This window comes from Protopterus annectens, chromosome 12.part0 (genome assembly GCF_019279795.1).
Source record: "Protopterus annectens isolate FY-2018-M chromosome 12.part0, PAN1.0, whole genome shotgun sequence".
NCBI classification, from domain to species: Eukaryota; Metazoa; Chordata; order Ceratodontiformes; family Protopteridae; genus Protopterus; species Protopterus annectens.
Window position 1 is genome coordinate 1,296,267,163 of NC_056746.1, and position 19,769 is coordinate 1,296,286,931.

Sequence of the window (19,769 nt, forward strand, 5' to 3'; positions counted from 1 at the left end):
TGACAGCCTTCAAGGACCACATCCTTCCAGGACAACTAATGGTAAAGATGGACAACACCACTGTTATGTGGTACATAAACAAGCAGGGGGATACACATTCTTACCCCCTCTGCAGACTAGTCATGGCATTGTGGAACACAGCCTTGAGTTACCAAGTGAATCTACAAGCTCAATTCTTGACAGGGAAATTAAATACACTGGCAGACGGACTAAGCAGAAACCTCATGGATCCACACGAGTGGAAACTGGAACCAAGGATTTTCAACTTGTTGACAAGTAAATGGGGAAGCCCTCCACCCAGAACTATCAATTGGACAAATTTTGCATAAGGATTCCCCACAAACAAGCTTGGAAAGTGGATGCTCTGTCCTTCAGCTGGAAAATCCTATCAATTTATGCCTTTCCTCCTCTGCCTCTACTCTCCCAAGTACTACTAAAGATCAAACAGGACAAGCCAAGGACGATTTTGATTGCACCAGACTGGCCACGCCAAAACTGGTACCCCCTCTTGCGCAGTATGTCACAGTTGGCCCCATGGCACCTGCCTCTGCCTCCATCCCTGTTGTCTCAGCAGGAGAACCAGATTCTGCACCCTCAGCTTCAAACACAACCTAGCAGCCTGGCTAATTACCTAATCTCTCCTTTACCATCCCTCAGTAAATCAGTGATGGATAATATTTTAGAGGCAAGGAGGCCTAGTACTAGAAAATCTTATGCTGCAAAATGGAAAAGATTCTGTACCTGGAACTAGTCTCAAGGGATGAGCACAGCAGCGCCCAATCTACCTCAGATTTTACAATACTTAATTGAGATGCTTCACAAGGGCTTGTCCTTTTCCTCCATCAAAATTCACGCCTCAGCCATTTCAGCTCATTATAACACAGAAACTCCCCTCTTTTCTCACCCACTGCTCAAGCAGCTCCTCAGAGGAGCCAGAAATTTAAGGCCACCCAGGAGAGCTCCAACTCCAGCCTGGGACCTTAACTTTGTCTTGGAGAAACTTACTCTTCCTCCTTTTGAGCCAGCTGCTACTGCAGATTTAAAATTCTTGGAAAACAGCGTTCCTTTTAGCAATCACTTCAGCAAGAAGGGTATCTGAATTACAGGCCCATATGGCAGTGGAGCCTTTTATCTTCTTTCATGCAGACAGGGTGTGTCTCAGAACCAATCCATCCTTCATGCCCAAGGTGGTATCCAGTGTGGCTCATAATCAGTCCATCCATTTGCCAACCTTCTTTCCTAATCCACAGAACAAAGGGGAATGGATACTGCACTCCTTACATGTGCACAGACAACTTAGATTCTACTTGGACAGGACTAAACCCAAAAGAAAATCTGAACAACTGCTGGTGGCATTTGCTTCAAGGACAGAGGGGAAGGCTATTTCAATGCAAACCATTTCTAAATGGATAGGCCATTGTATTCTTTTCTGCTATAAGCACCATGGAAAACCTAGCCCACAGGGCATCAGACCCCATTCAACTAGGGCTGCATCTACCTCTACAGCCTTTCTCAGAGGTGTCCCTACCAGGGACATCCTAGAAGCTGCTACCTGGAGTTCTGTACATACTTTCACCAAGCATTATCATTTGCCAATTTTCTCTAAATCCAGAGCTGGCTTTGCCACTGCAGTCTTGCAGGGCCTTATAGCTGGTCCTAATGCTATTTAAATTCCTCCTCCCAACCTTAGCTTTGGAAATCTACCCAAACGTAATGACTGCAACAGTAAAACACGAAGTACATAGTACAGTTGTGTACACTTACCATAAATGTAGGTGTTCGAGTGTATTCACTGTTGCAGTCCTGATTACCCTCCCTCCAGCCCCCTGACTTCTTTTGGCTATACCTCTGCTCTCCTTTACTGGTGTATTTGCTTTTTTGTTGGACTTATAACTTTGTGTGTATGTATATATATATATATATATATTCCCATTAGGGGGGCACCTGACATCTGGGGCAAGAAAAACTGATGTAATGGCGTCGGCTGCATGTTTTATACCCCTGACGACCTGACGTCACGGAGGAAGAGAAAGCAACCGACGCAGGACCCAAGACTTTGTTAATCAGGCAGACTGAGGGCCACTGCAAGCAGATAACCCAAATGTAATGACTGCAACAGTGAATACACATCTACATTTATGGTAAGTGTACACAACTGTACTTTTTTTTTTACTGTTTACACAATCCCCAGTACAGTAGACTTGCCACATTACTGTGCTTTTCAGTATATGCACCCTCTGCCATGAGTGTATCACACCAGCAACAAGATGTGAGACTGATGTCCTTCATGGATGCATCTGCAGTCATAACAACTGGGTTGTCCTGTCGTCAGGCAGCCCTTCGGTCGGCCGGATTCCAAAGTCTGGGTCCGGCTTCGGCTGATGTCGCACTTCACCCGACGTCATCTCTGCTGGTCTTTGGGTATAAAGGCATCAGCCGACGCCATTTTCCCCAGTCTTTCTTGCCGCGTGGCGCCCGAAGCAGAAGCTGTTCGCAAGTGCCGGTCGGTCAGATCCAGAGATTACTACTACCGAATACTACTTCGAAGATTTCTAAAAGCTAAGTACCCCGTTGGGGACTCTTTCTTGCCTCAGCCGATGTCAGAAAAAGTCAATAACTGTTTAACTTGTGGGAAACAAATACCTCATAAAGATTTCCACTCTTACTGTTTGCCTTGTTTAGGCCCAGACCACGACGTAGCAGCCTGTTCGGCCTGTGCTTCCTTCAACCGACGAACGCTTAGACGTCGGTCGGAGTTTGCTGAACAGTTTTTCGGCTCAGATTTTGCGTACATTATGCCGTCGGATCCTCCGACTACCCAAATTGTTAAAAAACGCAAAGAAAACGACCATCGCGGTCCGCGGTTTTGGCCGAAACCACGGTTAAGCAAACCGCGAGTGTCTCGGTTTCGGCCGAAACCGAGAAAACTGATCAAAATACAGCCGAATCAATGACTACTACTGAGGTTTCTGCCACTTTACTTGAAACAGCATCAGAAATTTTACCTACAACTGTGGTTACTAGTGACTTATCAGACACCATCCCTTTGGATGTCTCTACCCCAGCACGTGGTGCTGCTAGGCCTCCTGCAGCCATGTCTATTAAGGCCTTTGCCAGGGCTAAAGCAGCCAAATCTACTAAATCAGTGCCTGTTAAACCCCCCTCAACCAGGCCCACTTCTAGTTCACAAATGCTTACTCTGGCAGAAGATTTAATATCCTTAATTAGGGGATCTCAATCTCACCCAGACAGGGCCTCTCAACCTCCAGAAAAGAGACCTAGAGCAGAGCCCCCCGAGCCTGTCTCCTCTGATGATTCTGCGGATGACTCAGATATTACAGACCAGCCAGAGGCTCCTTTTTCCAATTATGAAGACTCCGATGCTGAAGAATCCATTCCAGCTGCCTCTCCACCAGAGGAATTCTCCTTTGGGGAAACCTTACATGCCATGAGAGAACAATTCCAATGGCAGCAACAGGATTTCTCAGATTCCAGAAAAAGACTTAGAACTTTTCTGCACTTACCACAACATAGGCCCTTAGCTATACCTCCTGTCCTTTCTGTTGTGGACGATGCATTTAATGATGTCTGCACTGCACCTGATTCCTTACCTCCAGCCCCTGCCAAACCAGATAGATTTTACACCTATACAAGGCCCCACTGGCAGACCCCGAAACTATATCCCAGGGGCCTAAGGCAGTAGTCTCGACCACAGCAAAAAATCCAATTCCTTCTGAAAGGGAATCCAGGTCTTTAGACAGATGGGGCAAAAAAGTTTACACCTCTGCTACTCTCTCAGCTAGAGCTTTAAACTGTCAGTTTCACATGATACAATACCAAGAGTTTATACTTGATCAGTTAACTAAAAAGCTATCCTCTGATGACTCTATAGATAAGAAATATGTATTAGAAATGGTAAATAACATACAACAGGTTAGTAACCATTCCTTAAAATGTGGCTATGATGCACTGGAGGCTTCATTTAGATCAGCCATGACTGGTACAGTGATAAGAAGACATGCATGGTTGAAAGAACAGGTCTTACCGGATCATGTTAAAGCTAAGTTATTAGATGCTCCTATGGATAAGGCCAGTTTGTTTGGTACACCTGCCCAGCAGGTAATGAAGAAAATGGAAGAAAAGGCAAAATTTGTACAAACTGTTAAAGATTTCTTACAGGTTCAGCCCCCAAGGTTTAGCAGGAACTGGCCTGCCAAAAATTGGTCCTTTCCTGACTCCACAAGATCCCAAAGGGGCAGGAATAGACGTTCCAGAGGCAGAAATCAATCCAGAGGGGGTGCCTACAGAGGACGACAGTGGCAAGGTAATAACAGAGGCACAGACACAGCCACTACCACTGCAACAGGACAATCACAATGACTTGACTCTAACTCCGCCTACCAGGGAACAAATAGCAGCACCATTAGGCGGAAAATTAGCCTTATTTTCGAAAAATTGGCACAATGTCACAAAAGACAAGTGGATTTTGCAAACCATAGACCAAGGTTACCGGTTCCACTTCCACACTCTACCAGTCAAAAGAGGAATGCCAAACCTGCCTCCAAATCAAAAAATAGAAGCTCTACAGCAGATAATGCAATTAACAAAGATGAGAGCTGTGGAAAGAGTACCAATAACAGAACAAGGCAAAGGATTCTACTCCAGACTATTCCTAGTTCCAAGAAAAGAAAAAAGTTGGAGACCTATTATCGACCTTTCCATCTTAAACACATACATCATTGTCCCAAAATTCAAAATGCTGACCCTACAGCAACTTCTTCCCATGCTGGGCAAGGAGTGTTGGCTGGTAACTCTAGATCTCAAGGAGGCATACCTGCACGTCCCCATTCGACCAAATTGCAGAAGATACCTCAGATTTCTTGCAGGATCAGAGCACTATCAATTCTCAGCATTGCCCTTTGGCTTATCTACTGCGCCCAGAGTATTCACAAAATGCCTGGCATCAGTAATCGCCCACTGCAGACTACAGGGAATCCAAATTTATCCATACCTGGACGACTGCCTGCTACAAGCGGACAACAAAAGCAAGCTGACAACAGATTTGCAAAGGGTCATTTACTTGCTACAAGCCCTGGGATACACAGTCAATTGTCAAAAGTCAAGGCTGATACCATCCCAAACAAGGACATTCTTGGGCGCGGAATTGGACACAGTAAAACAAATGGCATTCCTAACTGCAGAAAAACAAAAAGAACTCCCTCTTTACTTTTTGGCACTAACAAAACAGAACAAGCTAACAGCAAGAAAAGTTCTGCAGGCCTTGGGCTTCATGGCTTCATGCATAATCTTGGTCCCACATGCCAGACTGCATATGAGAAAACTACAGTGGTACCTAAAGAATTTATGGTCCCAACACAGGCACAGCCTAGAAGCAGAAATACCACTAATCCCATGCCTAAAACAGGAGTTCCTATGGTGGGCTCAAGCATGCCAGACAAACCCAGGCCTACCCTTTCACAACTTCCGAGCAAGCCAAACCATCACAACAGACGCCTCAGACCTAGGATGGGGGGCTCACATGCTGGACAAATGTGTACAGGGATTATGGACTCAGGACCAGCTACACCTGCACATCAACCAAAAAGAAATGCTGGCAGTAAAACTGGCAATCCAAAAATTCAGACCATTTCTCAAAGAAGGCCATTTGATGATAAGGACAGACAACACCACAGTCATGTGGTACATCAACAAACAGGGAGGCACTCATTCATACCCCCTATGCAGAATGACTTTGGACCTTTGGAACCTGGCACTCAGCTACAACATCCAGTTACAGGCAATGTTTGTACCGGGAAAGGAGAACACTCTAGCAGACATATTAAGCAGAACCACCTCGGATGCTCACGAATGGGTGCTACACCCGGACATCTTCAAGACCATCACAAAGAAATGGGGAATGCCGCAGATAGATCTATTCGCTTCCCTCTCAATCACCAGCTCAAAAAATTCTGCACAAGGACATTCCACCCACTTGCATGGAAGGTGGATTCGCTCTCCTTCAGCTGGAAAGGTCTGACAGCATATGCATTCCCACCTCTTCCCTTGATACACAAGGTATTACTAAAATTCAAGGAGGAACGTCCAAGGATAATCCTGATAGCTCCGAACTGGCCAAGACAACACTGGTACCCATTGCTGAGGAGCATGTCTCGGGACAAAATGTGGTCAATACCCCTGATGCCTTTGATGTTAACTCAGAACAACTACAGCATCATGCATCCAAACCTAAAAACTTTGCAACTGACTGCATGGAACATCACATAGCAGCAACTAATCCAGATCTTTCCCAAAGGGACAAAGACATTATCCTTGAAGCCCGCAGACCTTCAACAAGAAGGAACTATGCAGGAAAATGGAAAAGGTTTGTCATTTGGAGTGCTGAAAGAGGAAAAGATGTGTCGAATATAGATATTGCTAACATTCTGGAGTATTTGGCAGAGCTTCTACATACAGGCCTGTCCTATTCCTCCATCAAGATACATGCATCAGCTATTTCAGCAGAATACAGCTTTGATCCACCGGTCTTTTCACATCCTCTACTCAGGCAGTTCCTCAGAGGGATCAAGAATGTAAAACCTCCTAGGAAACCACCATTGCCAGCTTGGGACTTGAACTTTGTGCTAGAAAAGTTGACACTCCCGCCTTTTGAACCAGCAGCAACAGCAGACCTACAGCATCTATCATGGAAAACTGCTTTCCTACTGGCAATAACCTCAGCAAGGAGGGTTTGTGAACTTCAGGCCCTAATGGCAGTACAACCCTTCCTAATCTTCCACCAAGATAGAGTGTCCATGAGAACTAATCCTACATTTATGCCTAAGGTGGTATCCAGAGTGTCTTTAAACCAGGCAATCCACCTACCTACCTTCTTCCCAACCCACAAAACAGAGGGGAAAGAATGCTGCATACCTTGGATGTACATAGACAGCTACGCTACTACCTGGACAGAACCAAAAGTAACAGAAAACTGACCAGCTTTTTGTAGCCTATGCAACAGGAAGAGAAGGAAAAGCAATTTCCAAACAGACAATCTCCAAATGGATAGGAAATTGCATACGATTCTGTTACTCCTTCCATGGAAAACCAATTCCACAGAACATAAGGCCTCATTCTACAAGGGCAACAGCCACTACCACAGCCTTCTTACGAGGAGTGGCAACCAAGGACATTATTGAGGCGGCTACTTGGACCTCCGTGCATACATTTGCCAAGCATTATAATTTACCTCTGTACTCCAGATCCCGAGCAGGGTTTGCCACTGCTGTACTGCAAGGGATCCTAACCACACCATAATTTCTTCTTCCTCCTCCCCTAGTTGGCTATGGTATTCTACCCAGTTGTTATGACTGCAGATGCATCCATGAAGGACATAGTACAGTTTTGTACCTACCATAAATGTAGATGTCCGAACTGGATAGCATCTGCAGTCAGGATTACCCTCCCTCCTTCCCCTCTGTGGTACTCTTAGGGTATTTACCCCCCTAATAGCTAGCTGGTGGGGGGAGTCTCTTATGGTGTATTTGTTTGTATATATGTACATACATGCTTATTTCTTGTGTTTGCCTTCTATCTTTTTGGAAACATTGGCATTTATCCAAAATTTAGCCTTCCAAGAGGGCAACTGGCATCTGGGGCAAGAAACACTGAGGAAAATGGCGTCGGCTGATGCCTTTATACCTGAAGACCAGCAGAGATGACGTCGGGTGAAGTGCAACATCAGCCGAAGCCGGACCCAGACTTTGGAATCCGGCCGACCGAAGGGCTGTCTGACGACAGGACAACCCAGTTGTTATGACTGCAGATGCTATCCAGTTCGGACATCTACATTTATGGTAGGTACAAAACTGTACTTTTCCACTTGTGTTTTGCAGAACCTGCATTTGTCTATTTCTGTCACCTTTTGAATGGACTTTGTAAATTAATGTGTATGTAGTCCATTATTGTAGGACACCATTATTAGCCTTTCATCTTTTCATTTCAGTTCATCTCTCTTCAGTCATTCTTGCATTAAATCTTAGTTAACATGAAGTTGTTCCAGGAGATCTCTATACTTGTCATTATATTTCTGTATTTTCCAATTTTCTTTCCTTCTCCTCTGATCCTTTTCATTATATTCTTTCATTTACTTTTTGGTGCATTCAGTTGCCTGTTTTTTTTTGCTTCTAGTTTGATTTCCATTCCTGCTTAATAGCCAAACAGTTGTGCCAAGCAAAGCAAATATGTCATCGTATACTTTTTTCCTAATGTTTTAATACTGTCACTATGTTTGGATCTGATGAGGTCAGCAGATATGTATGCTGTCCCATGATTGCAGATCTATACATGTAATCAGTTTTGAGGACAGCCACACGTCCTTCAGAATGAGGAATATATAATCTTGGTATATGCTGATTTTTATAAATCATTTGATAAAAATGAAGCATTTTTCTTGTTTTTGCGTCCAATTGGTCCAATATTTTTGGGGCCAGTCAGTCACCCCAAAACTGTAAGAACAGGAAGAGCAAATTTATTCATAGATTGAACTTTATTCCTAGATATCAAGGCAGTATTCATTATTAGTTTTAGTCTTCTGACGTATTCCTTACGGAGTCCCCCCCCCCCCCCCATTTGTTCATGTTATATTTCTGATCCTTCATCTATTCCCACACACACACACACACACACACATATATATATATATATACATATATATATATATATATATATATATATATATACACTCCTTACGGCTCAAGTTCCATTATAATACCCCATTCCTGTCCCAAGTTGATACTTTTTTGGTGTTGCAGCTTTCCTGTTTTAAATGTTGCTTTTGCACATTTATCAAGACCAAATGTCATTCATATATCATATGAGAAAGCTTTAACTATTTGTAGTTGCGCTTTCAACTTCTCATCTGAAGAACTGTATTGTTTCAAGGTGGGTTTCTGGGAGCCAAACTGTAACTACAACCTAATCCGTTAAGTAAACAGCTTAATGTTTTAAAGGCAAGACAAAACAGCGATGACAAAGAACCACCCTGGAAAATCTCCCTTTGAATTTTTTTTCCCTGAGATAATAAATTTCCCTTTGTCATGACTCCCCTGTGAAGTCGTTTGCAACTTTTCCATGTTCACTGTAATGTAATTGATCAGTACTGGATCTGTAAGAATTCCTTTATCCATGAATGTGGGATGCTGTCACATGTTTTTTGTAATCTCTCAATGCCATACTTAAATTCTTCCCCTTTTTACAACTCTATATAATAGCTTTTTTAGCAGTAAATGATCCTTTATTCCAAATTACTTTCTTTTGTTCTGTTGCTATAATTCTGTTTTCCTAAATGGCTATAAACCCTGTCTGCATCAATTCCAATATATATTTGTGTATTATCGAAAGGCAGGTTAATGGACTGTAGGTTTTAGTATGGCTTTTAAGGAGTATTGTGTTTCCTGTTATTAAACCAGGTTGAGGTCTATTCAGGATGCACATACAAGTAATTCTTACTCTGTGCTAAATATTTGTGTAAAGATGTTAATACTTTTAACCAGAAGTTGGGTACTGCGTCTGGGCCTGAGGTATTCCATTTAGAAACTTTCCTTAATTATGTCTCCGTTTCTGTGGCTGTTATTTCATCCCATTTAATATCCTCTATATTGCAGCTCCTTTCCATTTTTTTTAATTTTTGTGTCCATTGAGCATCATTATGTTCAACAGGGTCTTCAGGGTCTTCATCAATACTTCTCCAAAATGTGCCTACTACTGCTTTTTTGGTGGTGTTTCTATTCCTTTTAATTTGTTTCCCAGTTCTCTCTAAAACCTTTTTGGGTTATCAATGAATTGTTTAGTGTTTCTGCCTGTGCTGGTATCTTTTTTTATTATTAGCAACAGTATATGATAAATACTGATCTGTTGCGATGGGCGTTACTTTTACCACATCTTTCTTTCTAAGTGTATTTGATTATCCGTTCCCTTTTCTATTTTCTTCTAACAGTGATATTTTTGTCTTTCTTGCTTTATAGTTTTCTCTGTTCACTGCTTCATTGCTGGCATTTTATTTGTTCCCTTCCTTTCTGTACCCTTCCTTTGTTACTCTACTTTGTCCATTATTAGTTCAGCTGCACAGCAGTCTATATTTTTATTTCTGTTATATGGCATGAATTTCTCTTAATAGTCCTGATTACTGTGCTCATCTGTTCTACTAGTTGTCTAATATTTTGGGTCTTCTTTACTTTCTGTAATATCTGTATTAAATCCAGCAAGTCTTCCTATAAATCATTTTCTAATGGACTGACAGCATCATCTTTGCTGTTTCCTGTATTCTGCAGAAAGTTCCAGAACATATTCTTGTGACATATCCTCTTCAAATGCACCCTGCCTCATCTTGCTGCTCCTTCATATGAGATCCCATTGGCATATCACTCCACAACTTTATCTGCATCAAGAGTTGCCACTATTTCCTGCTCCTTCTTCAACTGGACTTTCATAGGTCTCCTACAGAATGCTTCAGAGCATTACCATCTGGCATCTGTTCTTCAGATGCCTCCTGCTCCATTTGCTTCTCCTTAATCTGGAGAACCATTAGTCCATCATGCTGCACCCAACTGTCCAAGTTGCAGGAGAGTCTAGAGTTCAGGCAGTTTAAAACCTCTGGTTTTGAGAAGCATCTTACTTTACCTTTGTACTGTATCATTGCTAAAAAGTGTCCCTGTTGGATCAACACCTTAAGCCAGTTAACAAATAACAAATTAAAATAAATTATTGGAAAAAAACATAGTTTTCTGAGGCTCAGACCAAAAATATCAGGTAAAAAATGGACCTTCTGCAAAATTCTGGACAGTTGAGAGGTATTATAGCTGACGAGCAAAAATGTTAGATACGGTGACATTCTGAGGGTTAGAGAAAAGAAAGCATCAGCCTCACATGGCGTCATTGATTCCGTACCATGGGTTATTGAGCCTGTATCATCAGCAAAGCAGCAACAACTATCAACAAAAAGCAGTAGATACTGAAGAAGAAAAGTCAGTAGGTATTGTACGTTTGCATAACACCCTAATTGCCAACAGCCATTGGTTTTGCTTCCAATTGTTGGCTGTCCACCGTTAAATTTATTTTTGTGGCAAAAGTGAGGACCAAAGTTACTAAGCAGCGTCAGTAATTATAGTCTTTGTTTTAAAGGAAATGTATGTATTAAAAGCAGTCTTCTAAGTGAATAATACTATTATAATGTGTGCTTGCCTTTTGTCCTTTGTCTGTGATACTTAGTAAAAATGCTGCATCCTATGTTTCACACAGAGCTGTTTTTTCCAATAAATATGAAATGGAGTTATATGTAGTTAAAATAAAATTGTTTGTATGTTATGTTTGCTATTTATTCTCAGGACTGTCATATTAATTTATTGTTTTCTCTTTTGCTCCATTTACCCCTGCTCCCTGTGATAATTATCCCCCACTCAGACAATCAACCCATTCATTTATTAACACCAAGAGCAAGAGCTGTCCAAGGACATTCATTAGGGCAGGCATCAGGGTTGGTAGAAAGGGTTCTGGCTATGACCCTACCTTCCCATCACATGCTCAATTAAACAGTGGAAAGGGGGCATGCAGTGGGCTGACTGCTCTGATCATTCCTCATTTCCATAAGGGACAGAGCCAGCAAGTAGCCTCATCCCTCCTATACATGAAGCATAGGAAATGGTCTTCCTGGTCTCTACCAGAGAAATCACACTTCTTTGTGTGCTCCCCGAGTGTCTGCAACGCTCCACTTCCCCTAGGAGAGGTTAGTGGGCCATTCCCCTTCACTGCTGTCCCTCTCTGTCTGGCTCCTCCATTGCTGGGGCTGCTGATCTAACCCTGGAGGCTAGGGTCTCATTCAGGACTCCGTCTCTCTGCATTACAAAGCTAGATTTATTATTTTATTTTTGTAAATTATATACTAATTTAATCATAGATTTGTTTTGAAGTAGTACAGAAAGCTGCTGAACTGCAGGCTGTAGGATGTGAGGCCACTGACAAAGGCCTAAGCAAAACTTTTGATGTTGTAGTTGGGAAGTTGTTGCATTTGCATCAACCATATCTGTATCACATTTCAGTAAAGAAGTATGAATCCATAGACAGTGAGACTGTTTACTACCTCACAGCATCAGCACCGAGGTTTTAAAAATCTACTGATAGCTGTGAAAGCTTTAAAAAAACAAACATTAGGATCATTTAATTTTTCTTTTGATGTAGGTATAGACATATATGCATGCATGTAATGCACATGCTTGCTCACTCACACACACACACATTTAGCCATCCTTTGTTCAACAACCTGCTTTATCCTTTACAGGGTCGTGGTGATGCTGAAGCCTAGCCCATAATTCAATAGGCACAAGACGTTGAAACCCATTTTAAACATGGTGCTTGTGTATTTCAGAATATACACTCTCATTCAAGGACACGCTGCACGCATACTTATGTACAGTTTGGGTGGAAGGAACAGTCCTTTATTTCATACAGAATTGTAATATAAAAGCTTGTAATTATACATTTCTGTGTGGACTTTGTCTCCACAGTAGTAAGCAGGAGGCCAGAGAAATGAAGCTTCTACATATAATATAATTTAAATTATGTTTGAAGAGTTGTCTCAGAAACTGTAAGCTGCTGTTAAAATCCAGGAGAAAGGATGTGTTTTTACAAAAAAAAATTAGATTATGCATATGTGTAGAATATATAGGCCTGATATTAGAAGTGCTTACTATCGGAAGAGGAATATATGCAAAAGGAATTTCAAAAGATAGCTAAAATTGTTGTATGAATAGAAAGTTGTCATATTCACTGTGAATCAGTGTTGTGAAGCCCTGCAGCTCTGTGGACAAATTTACCCCAACTTGGGGCAGTACAAGACTGTTTAGCTGAACTCAGCACACATCAGCTGTGTAGAAGCATCAGATGGAGTCATAAAGTGATATAACGTCATCTAATATTTTGTGTCTTCTGAGTGCAGTTGAATATTTTTGACTGCTTTGAGTTGGCGGATTGTTTTTTTTTTAATTTTTTTTTTTATTTCCAAGTTGCAAACATTTTGGCTGGAAGATGTCAGAGTTTAGCACTATTATATCTACAGGTTGCCAACCTTTGCAGTGGCACTTGAAGTGACTCTAACAGAATAATATCCTTTCATGTAGCCTTTCTTTTTGTTTGTTTATTTTTATGAGTTTGTCTGCAGTTTTCTCTTGCTATGTAGGTCTTTGGCAGCAATGAGGTACCATTTTGTATCTACATCTTTAGATAGAAATTCCAAGCAAGTGTGATGCTATTATTTTGTTATGTTCTCTTCTCTAGACAATGGAGAGCAAGCTGTTAGTTGGAGGGAAGAACATTGTAGATCACACCAACGAACAGCAAAAAATTCTGGAGCAGAAAAGGCAAGAAATTGCCGAGCAGGTAAGAGAAGCATGTATTATTATCTGATATTGAGAAATGTTGCTCTTCTGCACTGGATTTGGGATTACTTTAGAAAACTTCTAGTTACTAGATGTATAGCAGTATACCCTGTTATTAAAATTGAGACGAGGGTTAGTAGAGTAGTATGTTTATGGCAGGCATGGACAGGAAGGTGCCACTAGAGTGATATGATGTCATAATTTTATGATGTCATATGTTTATGATGAAATGAGTATTGTGAGAATGTCACTGGAATAATAAGGTACTGTATATTTGTTGAAAGAGTACTAGTCAAGTTTGCTTGCCACATGGCTGCAAAAATGCTTCTATATTAAGTAAGGAATCATGTGGTAAGTATAAGCTAGGATGCCCTCAGACCGTTATTTACAGGACCGCTTGCTTGTATTTTCTCTGCATAGCATCGTAAAACTCTACTGCCAATTGTGAGCGGACAGGTGATCCGCTGTGGCGACCCCTAACCGGGAAAAGCCGAAAGAAGAAGATGATGATGATGATTTGTCATGTCATAATGTTTTGGAAAATATGATGAGCTTTATTTGCCTACAGCAAATTCCTTGGTTTGTTTATGCATTTTTGGGTTTGTTTATGTCTGTAGATGTGCCACAATATTTTCTTGTTTTGTTTGGAAACGATGTTCAATTTTGGTAGTTGGGTATGTTAGAGAAATGTGCTGATTTTTGCAAGACCTGTATTAGACACATCTAGATTAGATATTCAGTTTCAAAAGAAGTTAGAGTTAGAAGACAAAGCACACAGAAAACATGAGATTTTCTTCTATACCAGAGAAACTAGCAGTAATATTAATTTTATGAAAGGACAAATGTGCAACTGGACTGGTATTTTACATCAGAATCTCTTACTAGCTCCAAATGTGGCCATGAGAAAGAAGCCAGTGCATATAGTAGTAATGATGGCAATCATGATGGCAGAATGAGTTATTCCTGACAAAATTGTGGCAGAAAGGAAAAGTATTTAACAATTGGGGACACCAACGTTTCTTTGGACAATGACTATTCACTGTACACCATGCAGAAGTTTATCCCTGCAGTCAGGAATATTGAGAGGCAGGTGTGAGATTCAAGTTGGTAAATCCAACTGTTTTTAGAATATTTTTTCCAGGAGGATCAGTGATCTTTTTGGATATGGAACAGCCTAAGGAAGAAGTATAAAGTATATATATGTCCAAGAGAGAGGGAGAGCAAGTTGAAGGGGACTCTGCTTCTGTTTCCTTTTAAAATAACAAAGGCCATAGATAAAAATTTCCAGTGAAACCTTTTCCATTGTTCCACAGGAAAATAACAGAGCAACAGAAAAAAGCCTAGTAGCTGAATAGAAAAATCACAAGTACCTTGGACATGAATCAGAGACTAGTGTTGGGTAGTTTAGATAATAAGAAAGATCAGCAATAATGAGAAAGTAGGAAGTAAATGGAATCATTTCTTTTTCATGGGATACAGTTTGGGCATGAAAATTGTGCATCTGTAAAAAGAAACGGCTAAAAAAGACGTTTTTGACCGTATTAAAGCAATGGGAGTGCTCTAAAGCATAATTACAACTTTGTCATTCATGTTTAAAAGGACAGTGGTTTGACTGAAGATGTAACTGTTGAATAATGAAATGTTTAGTAAAATGTGTATAAGTAAATGTCTTGAATTAAACTGTATGGACTATTACAAATTTGCTCTGTATCGTATACACAGGTGTTTTAAAATGAGATGAGGGTCTCATCAGTGACTGCTGTTTATGCTAAAAGTACTTTTTCTTGACTGTAATGTACTCGTGGTATATACTGTAACAAAGTAAAGGCTTGATATAAGCAATACAATGTTGCCATATTGGGCTGCTTGGTGTGTATATGCTGAACATACTATGTGTATTAAAATAGAATAATTCCCTGTTTTTCTATAGGATTGCTTTTTTAAGATTTAGTAAAACTGAGCTAGAAAAACAAGAAAGTGAGGGCAGTACTCTGACTAAAAGTGTTGCAAAAATTTGGGCTCTTCAGTGTCTGTTTTTGAGAATAGAACTTCTTCTTGCAACAGATTTGGTTCCAGCATCCCCAACATGATAGGTCTCAATTTTCTGGAAAACATCACCAAGGTGTGACTACTTCCACAATAAACATACTCATGGGGGGACATAATTCTCCGCAAAACAACCAGGGGTCACAAAGTCCATCTTCTGGAGAGCAGTTTTTGCATCTCTGAGAGCTTGCTCACCTGCTTCACTCTAGAGACAGTCAGGGGTTATCTGTCTTTTCATTTGTCAGCATGGCAGACTATCACTTACAACAGGAGGATAGCAGACATCATACTCAGAATCTATCCAGTTCCCTTTTTGTCCCCTCCCAGTCTGTAGTTTATTCTGCTTCCTGATATCCTACCTTGTCAAAAGCTGTTGCAAAATTAGAGGTCCAGAGCCTGCTACTAAAATGAGCCGTCCATACTAGACCAGAAATGGCTTGGATTTTATTAAAGGTACTTTTTAGTGCCAAAAAAGAATTGGGGCATTGCGCACATTCTTGATTTGAGTGCCCTAAACCAGTATGTTAAGGAGCCTTTTTGAATGGTCATGGTGTAGTCCATCCTTCCAGTCTCCTTTGAACAGACAAGGATGTGCTCTTCTGATGTACAAAATGTGTGCCATCACATCTCAGTTGCAGATGAGTCTAGGATGCTCCTTCATGTCTGCATAGAAGACAGTTCACATTCAGTTCAAGAAACTGCCCTCTGATCTCACCACAGTCTTCCGGATATTCACAAAATGTACGTCTGCAGATGCAGCAAATGTCTTACTTTAGGTTCCATTGTCTGCTTCCTTGGGAGATAGGCTCCTGGCAATGTCATCCATGGACAGTCTGCTTGCCTGCCAAGGATTTACTTCTCAGACTCTCAGTCCTTGAGCAATAGTGATCAACCTTCCAAAGTCTCGTATGATGCCCGCTCAGTCTGTAACATTCGTTGACTGCAGTTTGAACACCTTGACTTGCCAATGTATCTTCCTTTTAAAAAGATTCTTCTCATCAATGCTGCTGTTCTGCAGATATCAGCAATAGTTAGGTCCTAACCTCTGTCAGCTTGTATGGTTCCTTACGCTGGACTGCCAAAAGAGGGTCCTTCATTGAATTGTCAAAGTACAGTGAAGTCAATTTTTATAACCTTTCTGTGCTCCAGTAAGGATTTCCAAGTAATGCAAGGGCTGTTTTTATTGGGGGACTCTTGGCTGCAACTTGTCTGTCAGCAAACCTTTTTTATCCCCTATCCCTCAAGCAACTGTGATAGTGGATGCTTCTGATGTGAGGTGGGGGCACTACTTGGAGTAGACAGCCCAAAACACCTGGTCAGCCCAAGAATCCAGTCTTTCACATCTGCATACTACAGATGAGGACTGCCCTTCTCAACCTACAAGCATTTCAGGACACACTACCCACTGATGTGATTGTTGTCAGTGCCAACTACATGGCAGAAGTTTGGTGTATAAAGAACTGGAAGGACCCACTACTGCCTTCTTTTTTGGGTGGCCATGAAAGTTTGGAAATAGGCACTTGCCTTCATCCACCTTCCTGTTGCTGTCCATATCCAAGGTCAGGCCACTTCTCTCTAGGAATGGCTCACCCCTTGCCCTCTGATATCACATAAGTGATCCCTTAATCTTTTGACAGCTCAGACCTTGTTCTGCTGATGGGAGGAACCTTGCTGCAAGCTCTCTCTGTCCTTATCCAACTCCAAATGTAATAGTTACTTTTCCCCGTAGTTCTTCTTTGGGAGGATCTTCCAGGTGTGCACTCATCCAGTGTCACCTCGGGACTTCTTTATATGCCTTCCCAGTTTTCCGTTATCCTTACATTCCTTGAGAAGGCAAACATGAATAAAGCCAGTCTAATAACCTCCTTCTGGCCCCAACTGGTTTGGTTCCCTGTGCTTTGGCCTCATAAGTTTGATAGGCCTCTCTTCCCAAGACTCCTCAAGAGCCTATTGTCCCACCCATATGGCCACCATCACCTGGACCCTCACTCCCTGAAATTAAACACACAGTTTCTCCAGATGTAGTGATTTATCATGGAACCCTTCTTAAGGGGCTAGAGTGGACCAGATCCTGATTTCTGCTCAGAAATTTGGTACTAGGAAAACTAACCATAGTCAGTGGTTTCACTGCTGTGCATTGGCCCCAGCCAGTGGAATAGAGACTGACATTTTATGTTCCAATCATCAGCATTTGAAATATCTTTTCCAGATTTCTGAATAAGGTTTATGTTTTTCCTTAGTCAGAGTTAATCTAGCAACCATTTTCACCAGAGAACAAATTCTGCTTCCCTGGCTTTTCTGAAGGTATGCAAAACTTACTTGAGGGAAACTTCCCTTGCATCCTCCTTTCAAATCTGCTATTCTTCCATGCAAACTTTATTTAATTCTAGGATAACTTACAATGCCTCCATTTGAACTAGCTTCTATTAATCTTATGTTTCTTACTTGGAAGACACTGTCATTGGCGGCCATGCCTATTACCTTGGCAGGAAGGATTACAGAATATAGACATCGTGCATCCATTCACCATATGTCATTTTTCACAAAGACAGGTTATTATTGTGTACCAGCCCTTACTTTAGTGATTATAGTTGCTGTAGACTGTGATATAATGCAGCCAGTTCAGCTTTGTTTTCTTTTCCAGTTATTCAAATTGGAGTGAGTTTTTGTGCATTGTATTGATGTCCATGGACCACTCAGAATTTATTTGGATGGAAACAAAACTATAAGGAAGGATTCCTTGCTCTTTATATATCCTTTTATTTGAAAACATTGGGCCAAAACGTGTCAGAGATTACTATTTCTTCTTGGCCTTCTCATGGAAATAGATTTTGCTATCAGTGATATGGCAAGTCCTTACCTCTGGCTTTCAGCATCCATGCAGCCAAATTTATTGCCATCTCTCAAGCTTTTTGAAAAATACCTTAGTGGATGACATCTATGCGGCTTTCAGTAAGGCATCACTGAATACATTTGCAGAGCACTATAAGCTGTCTCCCTCCTTGAGGGCAGATTTGCCTTTGGAGCTATTGTAAGCTAGGGTACTCTCCTGTAACAAACTACCCAGGAGAATAAAATTGGAATCCCCAGGGGAATAAAATTGGAATCCTGTCCTGGAGGTGATGAAGATGAAACTATCATTGTCACATACAAATATTGCGTACTTACCATAGTGGTAGATCTGCATTGGCAGGTTTCACCTGTCACCATTTCTGTCCTGCTGCTTACTGTCTAGCGGTCAACTCAGTGTTGTCTTGTTTGGAGCCTAATATTTTTGCTGTGCTTGAGTTTGTCTACTGGAAACTTTAACATGCAAGCTTTGAAATCTGGAGAGAGCCCTTTGCCCCAGGAATTTTTGGATAAAGGGGGAAGAGAGGCTAAGGTAGCTTGGGAAAGTTTTATAATCTTATCTAAGTGCCTGAGAGTTTTGGTACTAGAGGTGACGAAGATGAAATTACAAGATTAGATTTATTGTCTATAGTAAGTATGTAACTTTCTTATATTTTTGATGTTGCACCAGCCCATTCTAGCATAGCTTATGTTGTATTTTTTTATCTATTTATATACTTTTGACCGAGGTAGAGTACTGATCCAACTGGACCATTTTCAGGCTCAGCCCAGCCCAGGATTTTACACCCAAAAGTATATACAACAAATAAAATGTACAAACATTTAAATGTAACATATGTGCAAGCAGTTTGCAATAAGCAAGATCTTTTGACAATCAAGAATATGTTATAATATCTAATGTCTATAACAGTTAAAGAATCTATTCCAAAACTGATTGATTACTTGATAATAAATTTACAGCATAAAGTTTCTGATAAAGGTAAACTTTCATATATACATAAAATTATCAGACAAGAAACTTTTTACAATGTAGATTCATACTGGAATTATTTCACCTCTATTAATGGGGACACACCAACTCAACAAGATAAACAATATATATTGGAATCTGCTTATAGAACTACATCTTCCATTGTCTGGAGACTTTATACATGGAAATTTTTACATAGATCTTTTTATACACCTTTGATGATGAATAAAATTAATAATAAAGATAATCTATGTAAGAGATGTAATGTAGAAATTAATGCTGACTGGGCTCATATGTTTTATGACTGTATGAAGTTGAAAGAATACTGGAAGTCAGTTAATGAATTTTTGCAGGCTCTTTTTACAGATAATTTCATTATTTCTAATTCTCTTATATTATTCAACACACCTGTACCTCAATGTGTTAAAAAGATTAAGCTTCCCTTGTTATGGTCTATCCTAGCAGTGGCTAGGAAA

At 40.8% G+C, this 19,769-nt stretch overlaps 1 protein-coding gene across 2 annotated transcripts in view; it reads left to right on the forward strand.

The window, feature by feature from the left end:
- The window catches only part of KIF3B (kinesin family member 3B), a 446,778-nt gene that overhangs the window by 134,604 nt on the left and 292,405 nt on the right, over positions 1–19,769 (forward strand). For both annotated transcript variants that reach the window (XM_044090351.1, XM_044090350.1), the window contains exon 3: positions 13,327–13,428. In XM_044090351.1, coding sequence (XP_043946286.1) covers positions 13,327–13,428 — 102 coding nt within the window. The remainder of the gene's footprint in view (positions 1–13,326; positions 13,429–19,769) is intronic.